Source organism: Schistocerca piceifrons, chromosome 2 (genome assembly GCF_021461385.2).
Source record: "Schistocerca piceifrons isolate TAMUIC-IGC-003096 chromosome 2, iqSchPice1.1, whole genome shotgun sequence".
Taxonomy (NCBI): Eukaryota; Metazoa; Arthropoda; class Insecta; order Orthoptera; family Acrididae; genus Schistocerca; species Schistocerca piceifrons.
In genome coordinates, this window is record NC_060139.1 from 203,908,335 (window position 1) to 203,929,378 (window position 21,044).

At 40.2% G+C, this 21,044-nt stretch overlaps 1 protein-coding gene across 1 annotated transcript; it reads right to left on the reverse strand.

Annotated features, from left to right (window-relative positions):
* Positions 1-2,296: 2,296 nt before the first annotated feature.
* LOC124777041 lies at positions 2,297-19,501 on the reverse strand. Its single transcript, XM_047252307.1, has 3 exons — positions 19,223-19,501; positions 5,065-5,232; positions 2,297-2,949 (listed from the first exon to the last, which is right to left on the reverse strand). Exons 1-3 carry the CDS (start codon positions 19,269-19,271, stop codon positions 2,591-2,593), a joined length of 576 nt encoding a protein of 191 aa, XP_047108263.1. The 5' UTR covers positions 19,272-19,501; the 3' UTR covers positions 2,297-2,590.
* Between the last annotated feature and the right edge of the window lie 1,543 nt (positions 19,502-21,044).

The window sequence follows — 21,044 nt, forward strand, 5'->3', positions numbered from 1 at the left end:
TTCTATAAATAACATTACTAACAGTAATGGTAGTAACGGAGCTGCAAGAATCATTCTTCATATATCAAAAGCTATTTGTAATTATCGCTGCTGGCTAGAAATGAACAATGATACCAGAGCTACTAGCATTAATGAAAACAATATAGCAGTAGTTTCAGTAGCAACAAGCGAATACGAAAATCCAATCGTGAGTTCGGGAACAAAACTGAAATAAGTGACGTAACGAGTACCAAGGGAGGTAAATCTTGATTCGCTGTTACAGCTATGGATTTTGGATTTTCGGGAAGAAGGGTGCTTAGCTGTCACTGGGTAGATCATTAGATTTATTTTGAAGCTATAGCTGTAATTCAGTTCACTGATACTGCGAAGGAGATCATTCCAAAGTCGGTATACTATTTTTTTCTTTCACCTGTTTATGGGCACTACCTTGCAAATTTAAAGAGAACTTCCATTCAGTACTCTACTGGAAATTTCGCCTAATACCCTTCTGAGGACTGCGTTTAACAGCTTATCTCAAAATGCTGCAAAGTAGCGATTACAGATCATTAGTTTCAGTCAGATTGTATTATAAGTATGGATTAAATTTGGTGATAGGTTTATCTTAAGTGTTAAGCCATTGTGAACAAATAATTATCATACCCTGCTTATAGACACAAGAGGCAATTTTTTGTAACGAATATGCACACGTCAAAAAAATATTTGCAACATCCAAGTTCCTAGAACTCCTGAAGATAGATGTTGACTGTGGATATTGTATCACAGACACAGTCCCTTTGACTGTTCAGAGATGTCACTAAACGCGTCCAAAGATGTAAACAACCATGCATGAGCAGCGCCTATAAGATGGAGGGGTCCGACAGCCGATAAGTTCCAGTCATTCCACCAGAAAGGATGTACACGGCTCGTGTTGTCTGTAGGTCACCCTTGCCTAGACGGTCAATACCGTGGTTCGATCGCGTCGGCATTGTTACTTTGTGCCAGGAAGGGCTCTCAACAAGGGAAGTGTCCAGGCGTCTCGGAGTGAACCAAAGCGATGTTGTTCGGACATGGAGGAGATACAGAGAGACATGAACTGTGGATGACATGTCTCGCTCAGGCCGCCCTAGCGCTACTACTGCAGTGAATGACTGCTACCTACGGATTATGGCTGGAAGGAACCCTGACAGCAACGCCAGCATGTTGAATAGTGCTTTTCGTGCTGCGCAGGATGTTGTGTTACGACTCAAACTGTGACGATAGACAGCAAGATGCGCAACCTCACTCCCGACGTCCATGGCGAGGTCCATCTTTGCAATCACGACACCATGCAGCACGGTACAGATAGGGCCAAAAACATGCCGAATGGACCTCTCAGGATTGGCATCACGTTCTCTTCACCGATGAGTGTCGCATATGCCTTCAACCAGGCAATTTTCAGAGACGTGTTTGGGAGCAAGCTGGTCAGGAGAACGCCGTAGACACACTGTTCAGCGAGTGCAGCAAGGTGGAGGTTTCCTGTTGTTTTGGGGTGGCATTATCTGGGGCCGACGTACGTCGCTGGTGGTCATGGAAGGCGCCGTAACGGCCGTACGATGCGTGAATGCCATTCTCCGACAGATTGTGCAACATATCGGCAGCATATTGGAGAGGCATTCGTCTTCATGGACGACAAATCGGGCCCCCATCGAGCACATCCCCGAGGCAGGATTCGAACCTGCGACCGTAGCGGTCGTGCGGTTCCAGACTGTAGCGCCTTTAACCGCTCGGCCACTCCGGCCGGCCCTGGTCAGCATGTTCTTCAGACATGAACCCTATTGAACATGCCTGGGATAGATTGAAAAGAGCTGTTTACGGACGACGTGAACCACCAACCACTCTGAGTGATCTACGCCGAATCGCCGTTGAGGAGTGGGACAATCTGGACCAACATTGCCTTGATGAACTTGTGGATAGTATGCCACAACGAATGCAGGCATGCATCAATGCAAGAGGACATGCTACTGGATATTAGAGGCACCGGTGTGTACAGCAATCCGGGCCACAACCTCTAAAGGTCTCGCTGTATGGTGGTACAACATGCAGTGTGTGTTTTCATGAGCAATAAAAAGGGCGGAAATGATCTTTATGTTGATTTCTATTCCAATATTCTGTGCAGGTTCCGGAACACTCGGAACCGAGGTGATGCAAAACTTTTTTGATGTGTATATGTAGAAAATGGCTCTAAGCTACTGCAAATATCTCCGAAACAACAAATCTTTTCTATGGTTGTTTGTTGTTGTTCAGGATGGATTACAGAAAATTAGTGAAATATGTGTACTACCATATTCAGCGAACAACTTTGTTGTAGCTGTTCGTATATTTATTTTCCACTTCGGCGAAATTTGCTGTCGATATAACAGAACACAAAGTAAGATTTTTGCGAACCAACTTTTAATGAAGTACAGATAGAAAAGGGAGTTCCCTTTGAGTTTCCTACATGAAACAGCATGGTCAGCAGACTTAATGCTTACACAAAACAATCGAAATATGCCTGCTGTCTTGGTCTGCAGCTCAGCTTCAATTTATTATCAGAGTTTTTGACAACTGTAACGGCCTGATTTGGCATGGCCCTTTAGCCAAGAGCGTACGACAGTCCGATAGCAATACCAGCTACATTCGTCCCAGCATGGACGATGGAGTAGGTGGACAGAGACCTCGTCGTGTACCACGGGTATATGCCGGTCGTCTTGAAGACGATGTTGAGCGTGTACTTGTAGCCGCTGCTGGGGTTGATGTAACTCAGGACACGTGGAGCACGACTGAGTGTGGAGTTCCATAGCGGGATGTCCAGCTCCTGGCCGTAGCCGACGGCGCCCGTGAAGGAGCCAGACGCTACCAAGTACGTCTGCACCGCGGCCGCACTGCTCGCGAGTTTCGTCTCGTACACGAAAAGGTCAACCGCCTCGTCGTACATTCCATTCGCCAATGGACCTGGAAAAAGAAACAACACGAATAGTCGCAGTTTTTTTTTAACACAGGGTGATAGGGAAGCTAAAAAAACAACTGCCAACGCTTGAAAACAGGCGCAAATTGTTCCGTAATAGCCTGCTTGCAAACGTTCAAGAACCAACTTTGAGTGATGAATACAGGAGTATGCTACCACCGTGTACATTTCGAGCCCGTAGGGATCGCGAAGACAAGGTTAGACTAATTGCAGCGCTCACAGACACCTTTTAGCAGTCGTACATCCCGTGCCTCGTACGTGAGACAAAAAAATAGATTTTTTTTCCATCAGTCTCCTGACCGGTTTGATGCGGCCTGCCATGAATTCCTTTCCTGTGCCAACATTTTCAGTTCTGAATAGCACTTGCAAACTACGTCCTCAATTATTTGCTAGATGTATTCCAGTCTGCATCTTTTACTTTCTACAGCTTCCTCTGATGCCATCGAATTTACTCCATGATATCTCAACAGATGTCCTATCATCCTGTTCAACCAGTCCCTTCTTCTTGTCAATGTTACCTTTGTATTCCTTTCGTCGCCGGTTCTAGAGAGAACCTTCTCATTTCTTACTTACCAGTCCTTTTAATTTTCAACTTCCGTTTCTAGCGCCACATTTCAAATGCTTCGATTCTCTTTTGCTCCGGTTTTTCCTACAGTCCATGTTTCACTACCAAAGGAACATTCTCACAAATTTATTCCTCAAATTAAGATCTATGTTTGATACTAACAGACGTCTTTTGGCGAGGAATGTTCTTTTTGCCAGTGCTAGTCTGCTGTTTATGTCCTCCCTGCTCCGTCGGTCATGCGTTATTCCGCTGCCTAGGCAGCAGTATTCCTTAACTACTTGATCTCCAATTCTGATGTTAAGTTTCTCGCTCTTTTCATGTCTGCTACTTCCCATTATTTTCGTCTTTCTTCGATTTACTCTCAATCCATATTCCGTACTCATTAGATTGTTCACTCCATTCAACAGATCCAGATTCACTTTCCCTCATGACAGCAATGCCGGCAGCGAAAATTGTTTCTGATATCCTTTCAACCTGAATTTTAATTCCACTCTTGAACCTTTTTTTTGTTCGCTTCTTCGATGTATTGGTTCAACAGCGGGAGCGAGGGACTACTTCCCTGTGCTAGACCATTTTTAATCCGAGCACTTCGTTCTTGGTCTTCCACTCTTATTGGTCCCCCTTGGACCTTGTACATATTATATATTACCTGTCTTTTCCTATAATCTACCTTGATTTTTCTCATAATTTAGAACATACTGCACCATTTGACATTGTCGAACGCCTTTTCTATGTCGACAAATCCTATTAACGTGTCTTGATTTCTCTTCAGTCTTGCTTCCATTATCAATCGCAACTTCCAAACTGCCTTCCTAGTGCCTTTAGCTTTCCTAAATCCAAACTGATCGTCGTCTAACAGACCCATAATTCTCTGTTCCATTGTTCTATACATCATTCTAGTCAGCAACTTGAGTGATCAGTTAATAATTCTCGCACTTGTCGGCTTTTGCTAAATTCGTAATTGTGTGGATGATGTTTTCCCGAAAGGCTGATGGTATATCGCCAGTGTCATACCTTGTACAAATGATTTTAGGAATTCCAGTGTAATGTTATCTACCCTGTCTGCCTTATTTTATCTTTAACAGTCTAAAGCTCTTTTAAATTCTGCTTCTAATATTGGATCACCTATCTTTTCCCTCTCAACTCCTGTTTCTTCTTCCATCACGTCAACAAAAAAATGGTTCAAATGGCTCTGAGCACTATGGGACTCAACTGCTGAGGTCATTAGTCCCCTAGAACTTAGAACTAGTTAAACCTAACTAACCTAAGGACGTCACAAACATCCATGCCCGAGGCAGGATTCGAACCTGCGACAGTAGCGGTCTTGCGGTTCCAGACTGCAGCGCCTTTTAACCGCACGGCCACTTCGGCCGGCCATCACGTCATCAGACAAGTCTTCCCCCTCATAGAGGCCTTAAATGTACTGTCCGGGTGTCGAACACCAAATCTTTGGACCTCTTGTCTGGTGCTTAATCACTGTGCAACCAGGCTCATAACAACCGAATGCTTTTAAGGAGCTTTGAAGTCAGTAGCTTACCTGAGCCGCAGAAGCTGATCTGCGATGGGATGATGATGGACGTTAGGGTGGCTGCGGTGGTGAAGTACCACGTCTCGTTGCGAGGTCCTAAGGTGGAGCCGTACAGCAGGTCCGTTTCCTTGGGGTTGCGCACCACCTCCTCGTATCGTGCGTACTGCGCCACTGTTGCTGCAAGAGCACACTTCTCACTAAGCGATCAACTATTTATACGTTACTGAGCATACAATGAAATCTTTAAGTGATAAGCACGTAGCGAGACATCCTCCTCTAGCATTACTTTTCCTCAATAGTAGTTGTCGATACCACTATTATTTTTCGAATTTTGGACAGTTCAGTACTATTTCAGTCGTTTTTTTGAAAACTTTCATATAATTTTCAAATGTTCAAATGTCTGTCAAATCTAATGGGACTTAACTGCTAAGGTCATCAGTCCCTAAGCTTACACACTACTTAACCTAAATTATCTTAACGACAAACACACACACACCCATGCCCGAGGGAGGACTCGAATCTCCGCCGGGACCAGCCGCACAGTCCATGACTGCAGCGCCCAGACCGCTCGGCTTATCCCGCGCGGCCATATAATTTCATACACAGGAAGTTATATTTCAAGCTAAAATTTATGAAAAGGAATTACTTTATAAAATATTTTAGTTTCGATATTTTAACCTATAAGTACTACTTCTGAATGTAGAGTTAAAATTATTTTTTTAGAAACATTTGAAATTACGAATTACTTGCACACTTAAAATTTCTATTATCAATTATAATTACGCAATCCTGTACCGTTTACTACGTTTATTTCTGGATTCATTTATGAAATAATAATCGAGACTAATAATGTAACGAAAACTATTAGGAATTCATTTACGTAATTCTGCAGGCTTTCGTGACCGTTGTCACTGAAGTTAAAACTTCTGGGTTATTAGGCCGCGTCATATTTCTACTAAAATGATCGACGTTTCAACCCCTCTGCTGGGATCTTCATGAGGATCTTATGGTGTCCACTACTGCTAGAACAGTGTTTTAGCAGTAGTGGACACCATAAGATCCTGAGGAAGATCCCAGCAGAGGGGTCGAGACGTCGATCATTTTAGTAGAAATATGACGCGGCCTAATAACCCAGAAGATTTTAACTTCAGGAATTCATTTGTTAAGAAAAATTGTAAACCCTTTGGAATATTGTTATTTTCCGCAGAGTGTGAAAGTCGTAAGCTTGCCTCCGATGTGATCGGACGTATTTTTGTATAATAGGTGCGAATAACGTAAATTCGACTTTGTTAATGTGAAAAATAAAATACTGATTTTTTTTTTGTGTCATCAGTCTTCTGACTGGTTTGATGCGACCCACCACGAATTCCTCTCCTGTGCCAACCTCTTCATCTCAGAGCAGCACTTGCAACCCACGTCCTCAGTTACTTGCTGGATGTATTCCAATCTCTCTCTTCCTCTACAATATTTGCCCTCTACATTTCCCTCTGTTACCATGGAAATCAATCCCTCATGTCTTAACAGATGTCCTGTCACCATGTCCCTTCTGCTTACCAGTGTTTTCCACAAATTCCTTTCCTCTCCGATTCTGCACAGAAGCTCCTCACTCCTTACCTAATTTTCAAGATTCGCCCGTAGCACCACATCTCAGATGTTTGGATTCTCCTCTGTTCCGGTTTTCCCACAGTCCATGTTTCACTACAATACAATGCTGAACTCCATTTGTACGTTCTCAAAAATTTCTTCCTCAAATTAAGGCCTACATTTGATACTAGTAGACTGCTCTTGGTCACGAATGTCCTTTTTGCCATTGCTAGTCTGCTTTTGATATCCTCCTTACTCCGTCTGGCATTGGTTATTGTACTGCCTAGGTAGCAGGATTCGTTAACTTCATCTGCTTCGTGACCGTCAAGCCTGATGTTAAGTTTCTCGTTGTTCTCATTTCTGTTACTTCTCATTACTTTCGTCTTTCTTCGATTTACTCTCAATCTATATTCTGTACTCATTAGGTGGTTCATTCCGTTCAGCAGATTATGTAATTCTTCTTCACTTTCACTCAGGATATGTCATCAGCGAATCGTAACATTAATATTCTTTCTCCTTGAATTTTAATTCCAATCCTGACCATTTCTTTTATTTTGGTCGTCCACTCTTATTATTCCCTCTTGGCTCTTGTACATATAGTATTTTACCCGTCTCTCCCTACGGCTTACCCTTATTTTTCTCAGAATTTCGAACATCTTGCAGTATTTTACACTGTCGAAGGTTTTTTCCGGTTCGATATCCTATGAACGTGTCTTGATTTTTCTTTAGCCTTGCTTCCATTATCAACCGCTGCCTCAGAATTGACAGTCTCGTGCCGTTACCTTTCCTAAAGCCAATTGATCGTTATCTGGCGTATCCTAAATTTTCTTTTTCATTTTTCTGTGTATTATTCAAGTCAGCAATTTGGATGCGTGAGCTGTCAAGCTGATTGTGCGATGATTCTCGCACTTGTCAGCTCTTGCAGTCTTCGGAATTGTGTATGATGATTTTCCGAAAGCCAGATGGTACGTCGCCAGACTCATACAATCTACATACCAACGCGAATAGTCTTTTCGTTGCCCCTTCCCCCAATAATTTTAGAAATTCTGACGGAATGTTATCTGTCCCTTCTGGCTTATTTGATCTTAAATCCTCCAAAGCTCCTTTAAATTCTGATTCTAGCACTGGATCCCCTTTCTCTTATAAATCGACACCTGTTTCCTGTTCTATCACATCATACAAATCGTCCCCCTCATAGAGGCTTTCAATGTATTCGCTCCACCTATCCTCTTTCTCCTCTGCATTTAACAGTGGAATTCCCTTTGCACTCTTAATGTTACCAACCTTGCTTTTAATGTCACCGAAGGCTGTTTTGACTTCCCTGTATGCTGAGTCTGTCCTTCCGACTATCATTTCTTTTTCGATTTCTTCACATTTTTCCTGCAGCCATTTCGTCTTAGCTTACCTACACTTCCTATTTATTTCGTTCCTCAGCAATTTGTATTTCTTTATTCCTGAGTTTCCCTGAACATTTTTGTACTTCCTCCTTTCATCGATCAATTGAAGTATTTCTTCTTTTACCCATGGTTTCTTCACAGTTACCTTCTTTGTACCTATATTTTCCTTCCCAACTTCTGTGATGGCCCTTTTTAGAGGTGTTCACTCCTCTTCGACTGTACTACCTACTGAGCTATTCATTATTGCTGTACCTATAGCCTTAGAGAACCTCAAGCGTATCTCGTCATTCCTTAGTAATTCTGTATCCCATTTCTTTGCTTACTGATTCTTCCTGACTAATATCTTAAACTTCAGCCTACTCTCCATCACTACTATATTGTGATCTGAGTCTACGTCTGCTCCTGGGTACGCCTTACAATCCAGTATCTAATTTCGGAACCTCCGTCTGACCATGACGTAATCTAACTGAAATCTTCCTGTACCACCCGGCGTTTTCCAAGTATACCTCCTCCCTTTGATATTCTTGAAGAGAGTATTCGCTATTACTAGCTGAAACTCGTTACAGAACTCAATTAGTCTTTCTCCTCCCTCATTCCTTGTCCGAAGTCTATATTCTCCAGTAATCTTTTCTTCTATTCCTTCCCCTACAACTGCATTCCAGTCTCCCATGACTATTAGATTATCGTCTCCCTTTACATACTGCATTACCCTTCCAATATCCTCTTACACTTTCTCTCTATAATACCTTGATGGCGAAGGGGACACTGTGGCTAGGCCTCGTATTGCGACCCCTGCCCACTCTGCCCTCCCCCCTGCATGCCCTTATTCCTTAAAAAAAAAAAATGCCGCTTCCGGAAAATGCTGGTGCGCCGGCCCCAGATCGAATCCGCCCGGCTGATTAACGACAGTGGTCTGTGTGCCAGCCAGGTGGTTTTCCACATCCCACTAAGTGAATACCAGTTACATGATTCGCAAAAAAAAATTCAGAAGACTTTCGCTCACTTTCACGTCAATAACACTATACGCAGACAAATCGGATACACATACTGCGTCCCAAGACCTAACGGGGTGTGGCCAGAGGAGGGGCATTAGGCCATCCCTTAAATTTACTATGCCACGTCACTAACCATGTCGACCCCGCGCCGATGAAGGACAAAGTCACAAGCAAAAGAAAGTTTGACACTTAGAATGCGAACTTGACGACTGTATGCCAGGGGATGGGCTGAAGATGGTACTACGTACCGAAACCGGTAGAAAATAAATAATTGCGCTTATAGCCTAAAACATGTACTGCTTCAGGAAGAAGTTCTGCGTCGAAGAAGTGACAGTAAATGATCGATTCTATTAAGTCAAACGATTAATTGTGTAATTCGTCGTGAGCATTTGTGTCTGCAATTAACCGAAAAATCTGTGAAAGTATTGTTAACAGTACAGCTATTGTTTACGACCTAACTATATGTATCGCAAAACTCCTAAGGTGGGCATGTCATTTCGATTTTTGTAATCATTGATGTGCATATCAGAGAGAGCAAGTTATGTTACTGTTAAACAGTCGCTGGTCGTGTTGTGGCACAGTCTTCGCCTCTGTGCAGTGTAATACATTCTTAGTTGAAGTGTGGTAGGTGATGGACGTATTCAGGAGTGCTGTGTTAGCTTGTGATTGTATCTGTCAGATGAAGAAAGTTTATTGTAAAGAACAGCAAGGATGAATATGATGTATCTATTAAAAGGCGAAAAGAATATAAACCTAGAAATTTTTTTTTTTTACTTTGTCAAGAGAACTTTGTTCACATGCTCAGAGGTAGACCACCGCACTTCCCTGAGTCATGCATTAACACCGCAACTGATGAAGCTGTTTTGTTTTTTTAGAAATTCCCTGTTAACATTATACCCTTTTTAAAACACTCACTTTTTTTTTAAGCATAGTATTGTTCAGACCAATGTGTGTGAAGATAACGCGAAGCTTTACTCTGTGTTTTTGAATAGTTAAGTTGGGATATCATTTCATAGGAATAGTTACTCTCCTCATCCCATTTTTTATCATTACACATTACCACATTGCGCCACATGGCATGCAACAGTTTGAATACTGTTTAGAAATTTTATTTAAAAATAGAAATCCAGCTTAGCCACTGCCTGCTTGCTGCTTGATGTTTGCTGTTGTTCTTTCGAGAAATCTGGAACAATGTTATCAAGACGCAAGGTAAGTAGAAATTTAGATTACGGCCAGATAATTGTTTTACTTCAGTGCCACATTTAATATAAAGACAAGTTGTACTCAGACCAGTTACAGTTCAATTCAAATTAGGTTCTGTTTAGTAAAAAGTTAGCACACGAACTTTAGTTGGCTAACAGTTTGTGGGTACATAGTTTTGGTAATAAGTAGATTTTATTATAGACTTTGGGCTAAATTTCACACAGAAACACTTAGTAGGGAACTTACAGGCTATGCTTGTAAAACAAATCCGCTTACACGTTCCTATTTATTCTCATACCGCCTCTAACCCCTTTGCTCATCGGCTACACTACAAATATCTTCCCCTCTCTCGGATTTTCCCTCCAGGGTGTACGAGTGTTCTGCTCTGTTCGCACGAACTGCGTTACCATACTACAATTGGATTAATATTTACCTGAGAACATTGTATGCTATCATTTAAAGTAACCACTGCGAACGATGTGGTGCGAGTCAGTCAATTTCTTCGCGATGAAGAGCGGACAAAACCTACATAGCATAAAACGGCTACTTCAAAGAAAGAAAGAGTCAAAAGATCCCCATACGCCGACATCATATGCAAAAAAATCGGAAAAATGCGAGCAGAATTCTTGCTCTTAGCGTTCTGTGTAAACTTACTTACGTGTATAGATAATACTAACAGCTTCGTATGACACAATGGTTCGGTGCAAATCTTTCTACTGGACGCCACTTCGACGACTTGCATGTTCCTAACCCACCCCAGTTATTCAACTGAGGAAAGTGGACCTACATTTTTACCTGCAATTGGAATGACGTCTTGTTTCTGGAGACTCCTCACGCCGTTGAGAGGTGAAGGCTCGGTTAAAAATACTAACAGCTTCGTATGACACAATGGTTCGGTGCAAATCTTTCTACTGGACGCCACTTCGACGACTTGCATGTTCCTAACCCACCCCAGTTATTCAACTGAGGAAAGTGGACCTACATTTTTACCTGCAATTGGAATGACGTCTTGTTTCTGGAGACTCCTCACGCCGTTGAGAGGTGAAGGCTCGGTTAAAAAGGAAACTGAAGAATCCACGGTCCGACCGAGATTCGATTACGCGACCTCTCGGTTTCCAAGCACGCGCTTTACTGCTGGGCAACCAGGGCCGACGTATCTTTTCCATTTCATTGACTCAGAAGCTTAAATTACTTATTCTGCCAAGACGCCGTAGACCTTAGTGCTCGGCATAAATTTCAGTGTGGTACTTCTACCCGATCTTGAGACCTTGGTATCTGACTTAAATTTCAACTCGATATCTCTACCTGTTGTTGAGAAAAAAGGGTTTTAAAAAACAGGCAGACTGATAGGCCGATAACAAATGGCAAAAAAATATGTTTTATTTGATATCTTCACGGTAAATGATAACAGCCACAGTTGCAGGATAAATATTTATTAAAATTCTTGACCACAGTTTCGGTATATCTAAATATACCTTCATCAGAAGTAAAACACATTAAAATCACATTCTGCACTGGAGATACATAAAAGAATTGTGCCAAAGGCGTCGTCAGTAGTTAAAACATCATCTCCATTTATACAACATAATTATAGACAGAGGGTTGATGCGAACATAGCATAGCATCACTATCTATCCAGCTCACAGGCGACATAATGATGCTATGCTGTGTTCGCATCAACCCTCTGTCTATAATTATGTTGTATACATGAAGATGATGTTTTAACTACTGACGACGCCTTTGGCACAATTCTTTTATGTATCTCCAGTGCAGAATGTGATTTTAGTGTATTTTGCTTCTGATGAAGGTATATTTAGATATACCGAAACTGTGGCCAAGAATTTTAATAAAACTTTATCCTGCAACTGTTTGGCTGTTATCATTTACCGTGAAGAATTTCAACAGTAGCTGTTTCAGCCATGTTTAAAATCTTTATTTGATATAATAACAAATTAACAATTTTAGTATCTTATCCTTTACTTGTACTGTGAAACCTAAATGTTGAGTGACTAACAGTTTGTGTAAGTAATTAACTGCAGCTGTAAATGTTTAAAGAACAGCACTTTTTTGCTGTCAGGTGTATGTATTTAAATTTATTTCATCACTGGAAGAATAGTTATACATCTGTTGCATAAAATAGGCTTGCTTCTCAAAGAAAACACATTAGCGTACCAAATATAACGATGACAAACTGCCTGTGTTTCTCAAGATACTGCCAAATTATGATTATTTTACATTCCCCAGATTTTCATCGCTTCGTTTAGTATGGTAATGTGTCTTCTATGAGAAACATGCATTTTTGATCCAAAAGATATATAATTTTTCTTCCAGTGATGATGACTGAAATGATTTAAACCAGTCGAGAATAAATTTAAATGTATGCAGTTGACGGCAAAAAAAATGCTTTTATTTGATGAATGTGTTTGCGAGTATCGAAATATGTGACATAAATGGCCGTATCTTTTGATTGCATTGACTTACAACCTTAAATTTTACTCTCCCCCCAAGGACCGTAGACCTTAGTATGTGACATGAACTTCAACTTGATACTTCCACCCATTCCTGAGAAAACAGGGTCTTAACAGTCGGATAGACGTACAGACGGACAGACAGACAGGCAACAAAGTATAAAATGCATGTTTGACCATCAGCTGCTTTTACTTTAAATCCAAATATCAACCGTTTTCAGTCACTGACCATCTTCACAGATACTATAGGGCTAAAATGGTTTAAACCACCACATTACATTTGTCATTACTTAAATAATTTGTAGATACATTGATATTCATGACATGCTCTACACTTTATTTAAGTAATGACAAATGGCATGTCGTGGCACATTACATGTGTCATTAATTAAATAATGTGTAGATATATTGATATTCATGACATGCTCTACATTTTATTTATGTAATGACAAATGTCATGTGGTGGCTTAAAGTATTTGACCCTATAGTGTGCGTAAATATGATCCATGGCTGAAACCGGTTGATATATGGTTCAAATGTCTCTAAGAACTATGGAACTTAACATCAGAGGTCATCAGTCCCCTAGCCTTAGAACTACATAAACCTAACTAAACTAAGGACATCACACACATCCATGCCCGAGGCAAGATTCGAATCTGCGACCATAGCAGCAGCGTGGTTTCGCACTGAAGCGCCTAGAACCGCTCGGCCACACAGGTCGGCGTTGATATTTGGGTTTAAAATATAAGCAGCTCATGGTCAAACATGCCTTTTACACATAACTTGACAGCTTTTGATAGTCACCTCCCAAACATGTTTAGGGTAACGAAGTGATTATGTAAGGGTTCCGTTTTTGCCGACTGAGATACAGAATCTTAAAAATGATGTAAATTACCGCAGGACTCGCAAATGAGAATAAATTCTAGTTGTTGTTGTTGTTGTTGTGGTCTTCAGTCCTGAGACTGGTTTGATGCAGCTCTCCATGCTACTCTATCCTGTGCAAGCTTCTTCATCTCCCAGTACCTACTGCAACCTACATCCTTCTGAATCTGCTTAGTGTATTCATCTCTTGGTCTCCCTCTACGCTGCCCTCCAATACTAAATTGGTGATCCCTTGATTCCTCAGAACATGTCCTACCAACCGATCCCTTCTTCTGGTCAAGTTGTGCCACAAACTTCTCTTCTCCCCAATCCTATTCAATACTTCCTCATTAGTTATGTGATCTACCCATCTAATCTTCAGCATTCTTCTGTAGCACCACATTTCGAAAGCTTCTATTCTCTTCTTGTCCAAACTATTTATCGTCCATGTTTCACTTCCATACATGGCTACACTCCATACAAATACTTTCAGAAATGACTTCCTGACACTTAAATCTATACTCGATGTTAACAAATTTCTCTTCTTCAGAAACGCTTTCCTTGCCATTGCCAGCCTACATTTTATATCCTCTCTACTTCAACCATCATCAGTTATTTTGCTCCCCAAATAGCAAAACTCCTTTACTGCTTTAAGTGTCTCATTTCCTAATCTAATTCCCTCAGCATCACCCGACTTAATTCGACTACATTCCATTATCCTCGTTTTGCTTTTGTTGATGTTCATCTTATATCCTCCTTTCAAGACACTGTCCATTCCATTCAAATTCTAGTAATGCATGGTAAAAAAAAATGTAACTGGTAAAGTACGCTCATAACTCGAGAAGAATAAAATTTTAGGCTACATACACTCCGTAAGAATAGAGCTCTAGTTAGAGGCCAGTTTTATTCTCACACTGTTAAAAGGCATTTTCAGTCACTGGATTTAACTAATTCGATAATTTACAGGACTGGTTAAGAAGTTTTTTTTTAACTTTTACTAAGTTTTCAGTTTTTCTTGCGTTAACTGTGTAGGCAACTAATTAAACATGTTCGACGCAAAATACAGAATCTCACTCTGAACCCTAGACAAGGGATTAACCAATTTTCCGTTTTTTCCTAAATCACTCCAAGTGAAAACCGGTATCTTACAGTTGTACAGCTCCACATAGAAAGTTTTTCGAATTAAGTTCAAGGCCCTCGAAATTCTTGCTATAGATATTGTGATCCATTTATTGGCTGTGTTCTCCCTTTACGTCAGTCAGTTGTTATACGTGATCTTGTTGTCAGTGATTACGACCGCATCGTCAGCATAGTGGATGTTGTTGATCCACTCTCCGTTCTCTTGATGTCTCATTTCCATATATTTTAAAGCGCTGTGAATATTTGCTTCTGAATTAAGGATGAATAAATTAGAGTTGGCACTAAGCCCTATATTATCCGTCACTTGATTTGTCTTGAGCTGGACACATCAGTATCTGAAGTTACCAGCGCAGTTTCGTTCCAATGTACGTATTCAATACGTCGGATGTCCTGACCTACAATAGTTTTTTTAGCAGCTGCATTAGTTCATGATACTGCACCTGAAGCATAACAGACCAGTTTGGAAAGCATATTGAACAGATCGGTACCACAACTCTCAGTTCATTGACGGCAAGTCAGCGCCCAGATTCCAATTAAAAAGATAATTATAATGTCAGTACCAGTAAGCTCTACCTCTTGGATGACGTAATATGTAAATGATTATGAAACACCAGCATATCAAACCTATAAAACTCGGTCAAATGGTAGGAACGCCTCAAACTATCGTATTCTGTATTATTCGGATGTCCTGACCTACAATAGTTTTTTTAGCAGCTGCATTAGTTCATGATACTGCACCTGAAGCATAACAGACCAGTTTGGAAAGCATATTGAACAGATCGGTACCACAACTCTCAGTTCATTGACGGCAAGTCAGCGCCCAGATTCCAATTAAAAAGATAATTATAATGTCAGTACCAGTAAGCTCTACCTCTTGGATGACGTAATATGTAAATGATTATGAAACACCAGCATATCAAACCTATAAAACTCGGTCAAATGGTAGGAACGCCTCAAAGTATCGTATTCTGTTTAATTAAGAAATAATGAAATCGGGTTATACCACATTGCTCATTTTTGTTTTGTCGGCCAAAATACCTGAAGCAACGTTTGAAATAACATGAGAACCATTATTGTCCACATTTGTAACTAATTTATGTTACCAAATTTACTAATTTTCAAATTAATTATGAGACTTTGCGAAATAACGAAACCCAGTACATGTAAACAAATCGTCAAAAGATACTTTCTTTGCAAAAAAAAAAAAAAAAAAAAAAAAAAAAAAAACCCCTCTTAATACTGGCCAATGGTTCTAATCGAATGTATATCAAAAAAAATGGTACAAACACTGTGCTTACTGTTGTCATTGTGTAATTAATGAAACTGTTAAGATCATTGTTCGTTCTGCATAGCTGATGTAAATTCAAATGATAACACTGTTTTCTGCGTGAAACGAATAAAAGCGAAAATTTCTGCCTGTATTCATCTCAAATTAATTTGATGAAATGTTTTTTAATTGTAATATCTAAAAATTGTAATATCAACAATGAAGAAATTGTTTGGAAATGTCTATAAGAGCGTGAGTTGTGGAATTCGGGATTCTCTGTTGATCTGATATCCACGACGGACCGCCTACGTCGCTCTGAATAATAAAATGTCACAAACTGTATATCGGAGTAACTTTTAGTTAATTACTTAGCACGCTGTGTGGACATACGTCCACATCCTGATCCTGTGAAGAACTCCAGGACATCGAATGAGAAGAAGTTAAGTACCTGAATTACACCACTCATCTGAACTGTCTATATTTCGTCGAGTCTAATATCGTTTTTACTGTCAAGAAATAAAAGACATTTAGTTGAAGAAGTTATGTCTCATTCTCAGTCAAGACCCTTTCTTTTAATCTTCAGCAGTTCTGTACTAGCCTTTTCATTGCAAATATCCCCTCTGGAACCCAGCCTCTAACTCTGAACAGTGAATCACGTACCTTTTCTCTAACTTTCTTTGTATAGTCTTCGGTATATTACCTTCTGTTTGTGACTCCTCAAATGACATTATTATCTTCGCATTTGTTGCGACAGTCTTCATTGGCAAGGGAGTAAAAGTGGAACACAAACATTGTTTGTGGTAGCGGCCGGTCTCATAAACGATGCAATATATTTGATTTAAGGTTGTAAATCTTTCGCCTAAAGGTTTTATAAATTAAAATCACATTAATTAGGAGATAATGGTTTTCCGATAACCTGGAGACGAATCTTACGACCACCTGATCCTTTTCACGTACAGCACTAGATCTGTGGGATATTACGATCAGGATGTTCCCACATTTCCGGTAGACACATAAAAGCTGGGGTAGAAGTGTTCTACACAGGCTAATTACTCCCTGACGGGTAAAGTACAATATTCTAAATCATTTTTATTATTCATTAATGTTTTCACTATTTCATACGACTGTAAGGCTGATGATAAAAGTTACAATAATTAGATTTTTTTCATTAACGTGAGACATAATGTGGAGGGGATTATATTTTGTACCACAACTGTATGAACCACATCTTCCTCTCAAAATACACCCCCCATGCACATACTTGGTAGTTTGTACCATACATCTGTGACATTTCCCACAGTTGATTAAATATTGCATCATTATTCTTTTCGAAACAATAAACGAACTAACTGACTGCACAACGCAACTGTAACTTTGTTACCACACTGCTGTAGGGCTTACACAGTATTATTATTATTTTATTATCAGTGGAAGTTGTGAGACCAAAGCACTGGCAGCCAAAAGTCATCCAGTTTCTGCCAGTTCAGAAGTAAGCAGACCGAACAAGTGATTTAAAGACAGCAGGTCTAATTATTGAGCATACATTTTAATTTGGTTGATTTTAAGTAGTGTGCAGGGTGTGGATGAAGCAAATGTCGGTAGGGAAGGAGGTGGTGTTTTGTTACAAGTGTGGATAGCTTTCTTTTGTGACAAGGAGTTGTGGGTAGCACTGGGTGATGCACTGACAATTGCTTCATCATTCCGTGAAAAAAAAAATAGTTGGTAAAAATAAACAATAGAAGTTGCCTCTTTGACTCATTAGTTCCTGGTTTAGCAAATCGTCAAGAGAAACTAAATATCATTCATATTTCGTTATTTTGAAAATTGAACTGTTCGGATAAAACTGTTTTTCATTCCAAAGATTAATTATGATGATGTGGGTCAAGGCAAGGCGGGAGGGGGGAGGGGGTACTAGCTAACATCTGATTCCATTTAGGGGTGATGATCTCAGACAGATTTGGAACCACCGCCGTAGGAGAAGATGGGATACTACTGGATAAGAGTTGTATCGAACAACATTTGTTTCTAATCTTTAACGCTAGTGACAGAATCTGTCGTGCCATTGCGGAGAGATTTACAGAGGAACAAGACCGCTCACACGATTTTGAATCAAAACAACAGGGTGTCTCGGAGTGGCAATTTATCTGTTACCAAGACATTTTTCGGTGCACAAATTTAATTTTAGAATGTTGTGTTTTATTTACAAGTAAGTAATGTTACATTTTATTGAATCTTTAGGAATAACATGTTATTCTCTATATTGTAGGCTGTGACAATGTCTAACCCAAGTAATAACAATGGGAACGTGAAGCTACCACAGCGGTACATTCAGGTTGTATCGGACAAAGTACTTTCTAGTCGTACCGGATAAAGCAGATGGAATAATCTTAATCTTTTCTGATTCTTTTTTAACAGGAAAAAGTATTGACTTAAATGAGATGAAAGCAACTTGAAGAAAGCCGTAGAAAAAGACCAACTTCTTGAAATATTCTGAGAAGCGAGTGAGGAATGTTCAGTTCCAAGAAGTACATTAGGTGACAGGCAAAGAGGGTTTTATGAAATCTGTTTTAGGCAATAATAACATTTATGCCAGAGAACATTCAGTGACGAACAGGAGACAGTGTAGCATGATCATTTTAAAAATTTAGAGAGCCAGCTTGTGCCACCGACTAAAGACGAATTCTTAAATCTAGCGCACAAATATGCAGAGCAACTGAAAATACATCATCGTTTCAACGAGACAAAATGGAAGCGGGTAAAGACTTTTACTATGTCTTTCTGAAAAGACATGAAGACTTAAAAGGCTGAAGACAGTTCACAAGCCTGCAGCGAGCAGTAGCAGGTTACAGCAAAGAACGAGTTGGCAGATTCATTGACAAACTGTGTGAGCTGATGGACAAGTTCGAGTTTATAAACATTTACAACCCAAGTAACACTTTTTTGCGACAAAAATGCCTTGTTTTAGACATTACAGTTTCTTTTTCGATCTAGCTCTCCAAAAATTAAAACTATCAAAATGCAAAGAGAAGAAGAAATATTAACAATTCAAGAAACGTATATTCTTCTGACACAATGTATTGTAATTCTATTAAGTAACGTTTCATAGTGTTGTTTCTTGTGAAGAATGTTCCAATGCGACCTACATAAAATACTATTATTGAGACAAAATGTTACTTATTCGACACTACCCGATCTTCCCACAGCATGAAAAATCAGCATATCTCTATTGCAGGACTCGTTCGTCTGTCTTACCGGATCCAGCGGCTGCCAACAGCAGGACGATCACCAGAGTCTTCATCATTGTGGCCGGAGGCGGAAACTGTGGTCTCCTTTATACGGAGCTGCTACTTCCTACTGCAGAGAACAGGGTTCCAAGAGATAAGACCTTTTCGACGAACTAAGACGCAAGTGTTGGGACTACGTTCGTCACACGATGGAATTACATTGTGGCAACAGCATTAGTGGTCCTGCAGCAAGGCGGAGACTGCAGCCGGGTGATCGCACTACACTGCGAGAGAAGTTACGTACACATGTTTTTGGACTCGCTGTCGAAACTCGGCGATAACAGCTGTAACGCAGTGATTTATGTAAGCAGAGATATCGCCAGTGGTGCGGCCAGAGCTACTGTTCAGTCCAATCCCTTCCACGAAGGAAGAAAGAGAAATCAAATCATTTCTTCAATTTTGATCACAGATTCGAAGTCCTGATAAAATTCCGAGTAATCAAATTGCGTGCACATGGAGTATCGCCTCAGTTGTGCGACTGGATCCGTGATTTCCTCTCAGAAAGGTCACAGTACGTAGTAATGGACGGAAAATCAAAGGAAAATCCGGCCTTATCCAAGGAAGTGTTACAGGCCCTCTGCTGCTCTTAATCCGCATCAATGATTTAAGAGCTAATCTGAGGAGCCCTCAGATTATTTACAGAGGATGCTGTCATTTGGCGTCTAATAAAGTCATCAGAAGGTCAAAAACAGTTGCAAAATGTCAGATACGATATATGAATGGTGCGAAAAGTGGCAATTGTCTTTAAAATGTGAGGTCCTCCGCATGAGGACAAAAAGGAATCTCTTAAATTTCGATTACGTGGTAAATCACAAAAATTTACAGACTGTCAATTCGACTAAATATTTACAAATTACAACTCCGAACAGCTTAATTGGGACCGATCACACAGATAATGTTGTGGCGAGGGCAAACCGAAGAATACATTATATTGGCAGAACACTTAGAAAATGCAACAGGTCTACTAAATAGACTGCCTGCACTACGTTTGTTCGTCTTCTGCTAGAGTACTGCTGTGCTGTATGGGATCCTCACCAGGTAGGACTGACAGAGGACATCGAAATAGTTAAAGAAGGGCAGCTCCTTTCGCGTTATCGTGAAGTAGGGGAAAGAGTGCCACGGATATGATAAGCGTTTTAGAATGGCAATTATTAAAACAAAGGCGTCTTTTATGAGAATACAGGCGAATCTCGATGATAAAATCTTCTCGGATTGACAGCCGAGTCAATGCGTCTGACTGTATATAATTCATTGTAATTACAATGTAAGTATTGTAAATTTCAGGGATATATCCAAGAAAATTTTAATGTAACTATAGGAACGATGAAATGGCAGTAGCAAAGTTGTTTATCTTTGCGTATGGAGGGTCTCTGTCAGGGGCGATTCTAGAAGTCGGTCAAGGGTGGAGTTAAAGGGGGAGGGGGAGGGGGTTTGGGGGAATGGAATATCGCTTAAGAAAAGGAGAGTTGGGGTCCTACAACCGACAAATTGGTAAAATTTGGTTTAGCTTAAAGTAGTTCTTGGTAACCGTTTTGGAGTTCAGGGTAAAAAATGTGTATTAATAAATAATAAGACGCCCATTTTAAGTAAATGATATTTATTGGTTTAGATAGTAAGCTATTTGATGCTCTTATTCTTTTGTTAAAATGTGTTTGAAATACATTGCAACCTATATTACTACATAATTATTAAAAATGATTAAATCTGTTGGAATAATATATTCACTGATTTCTTAAGTCATTTTATCCATTGTCATATGATAATCCATTTGGGAGGGGGTGCTATAGCCC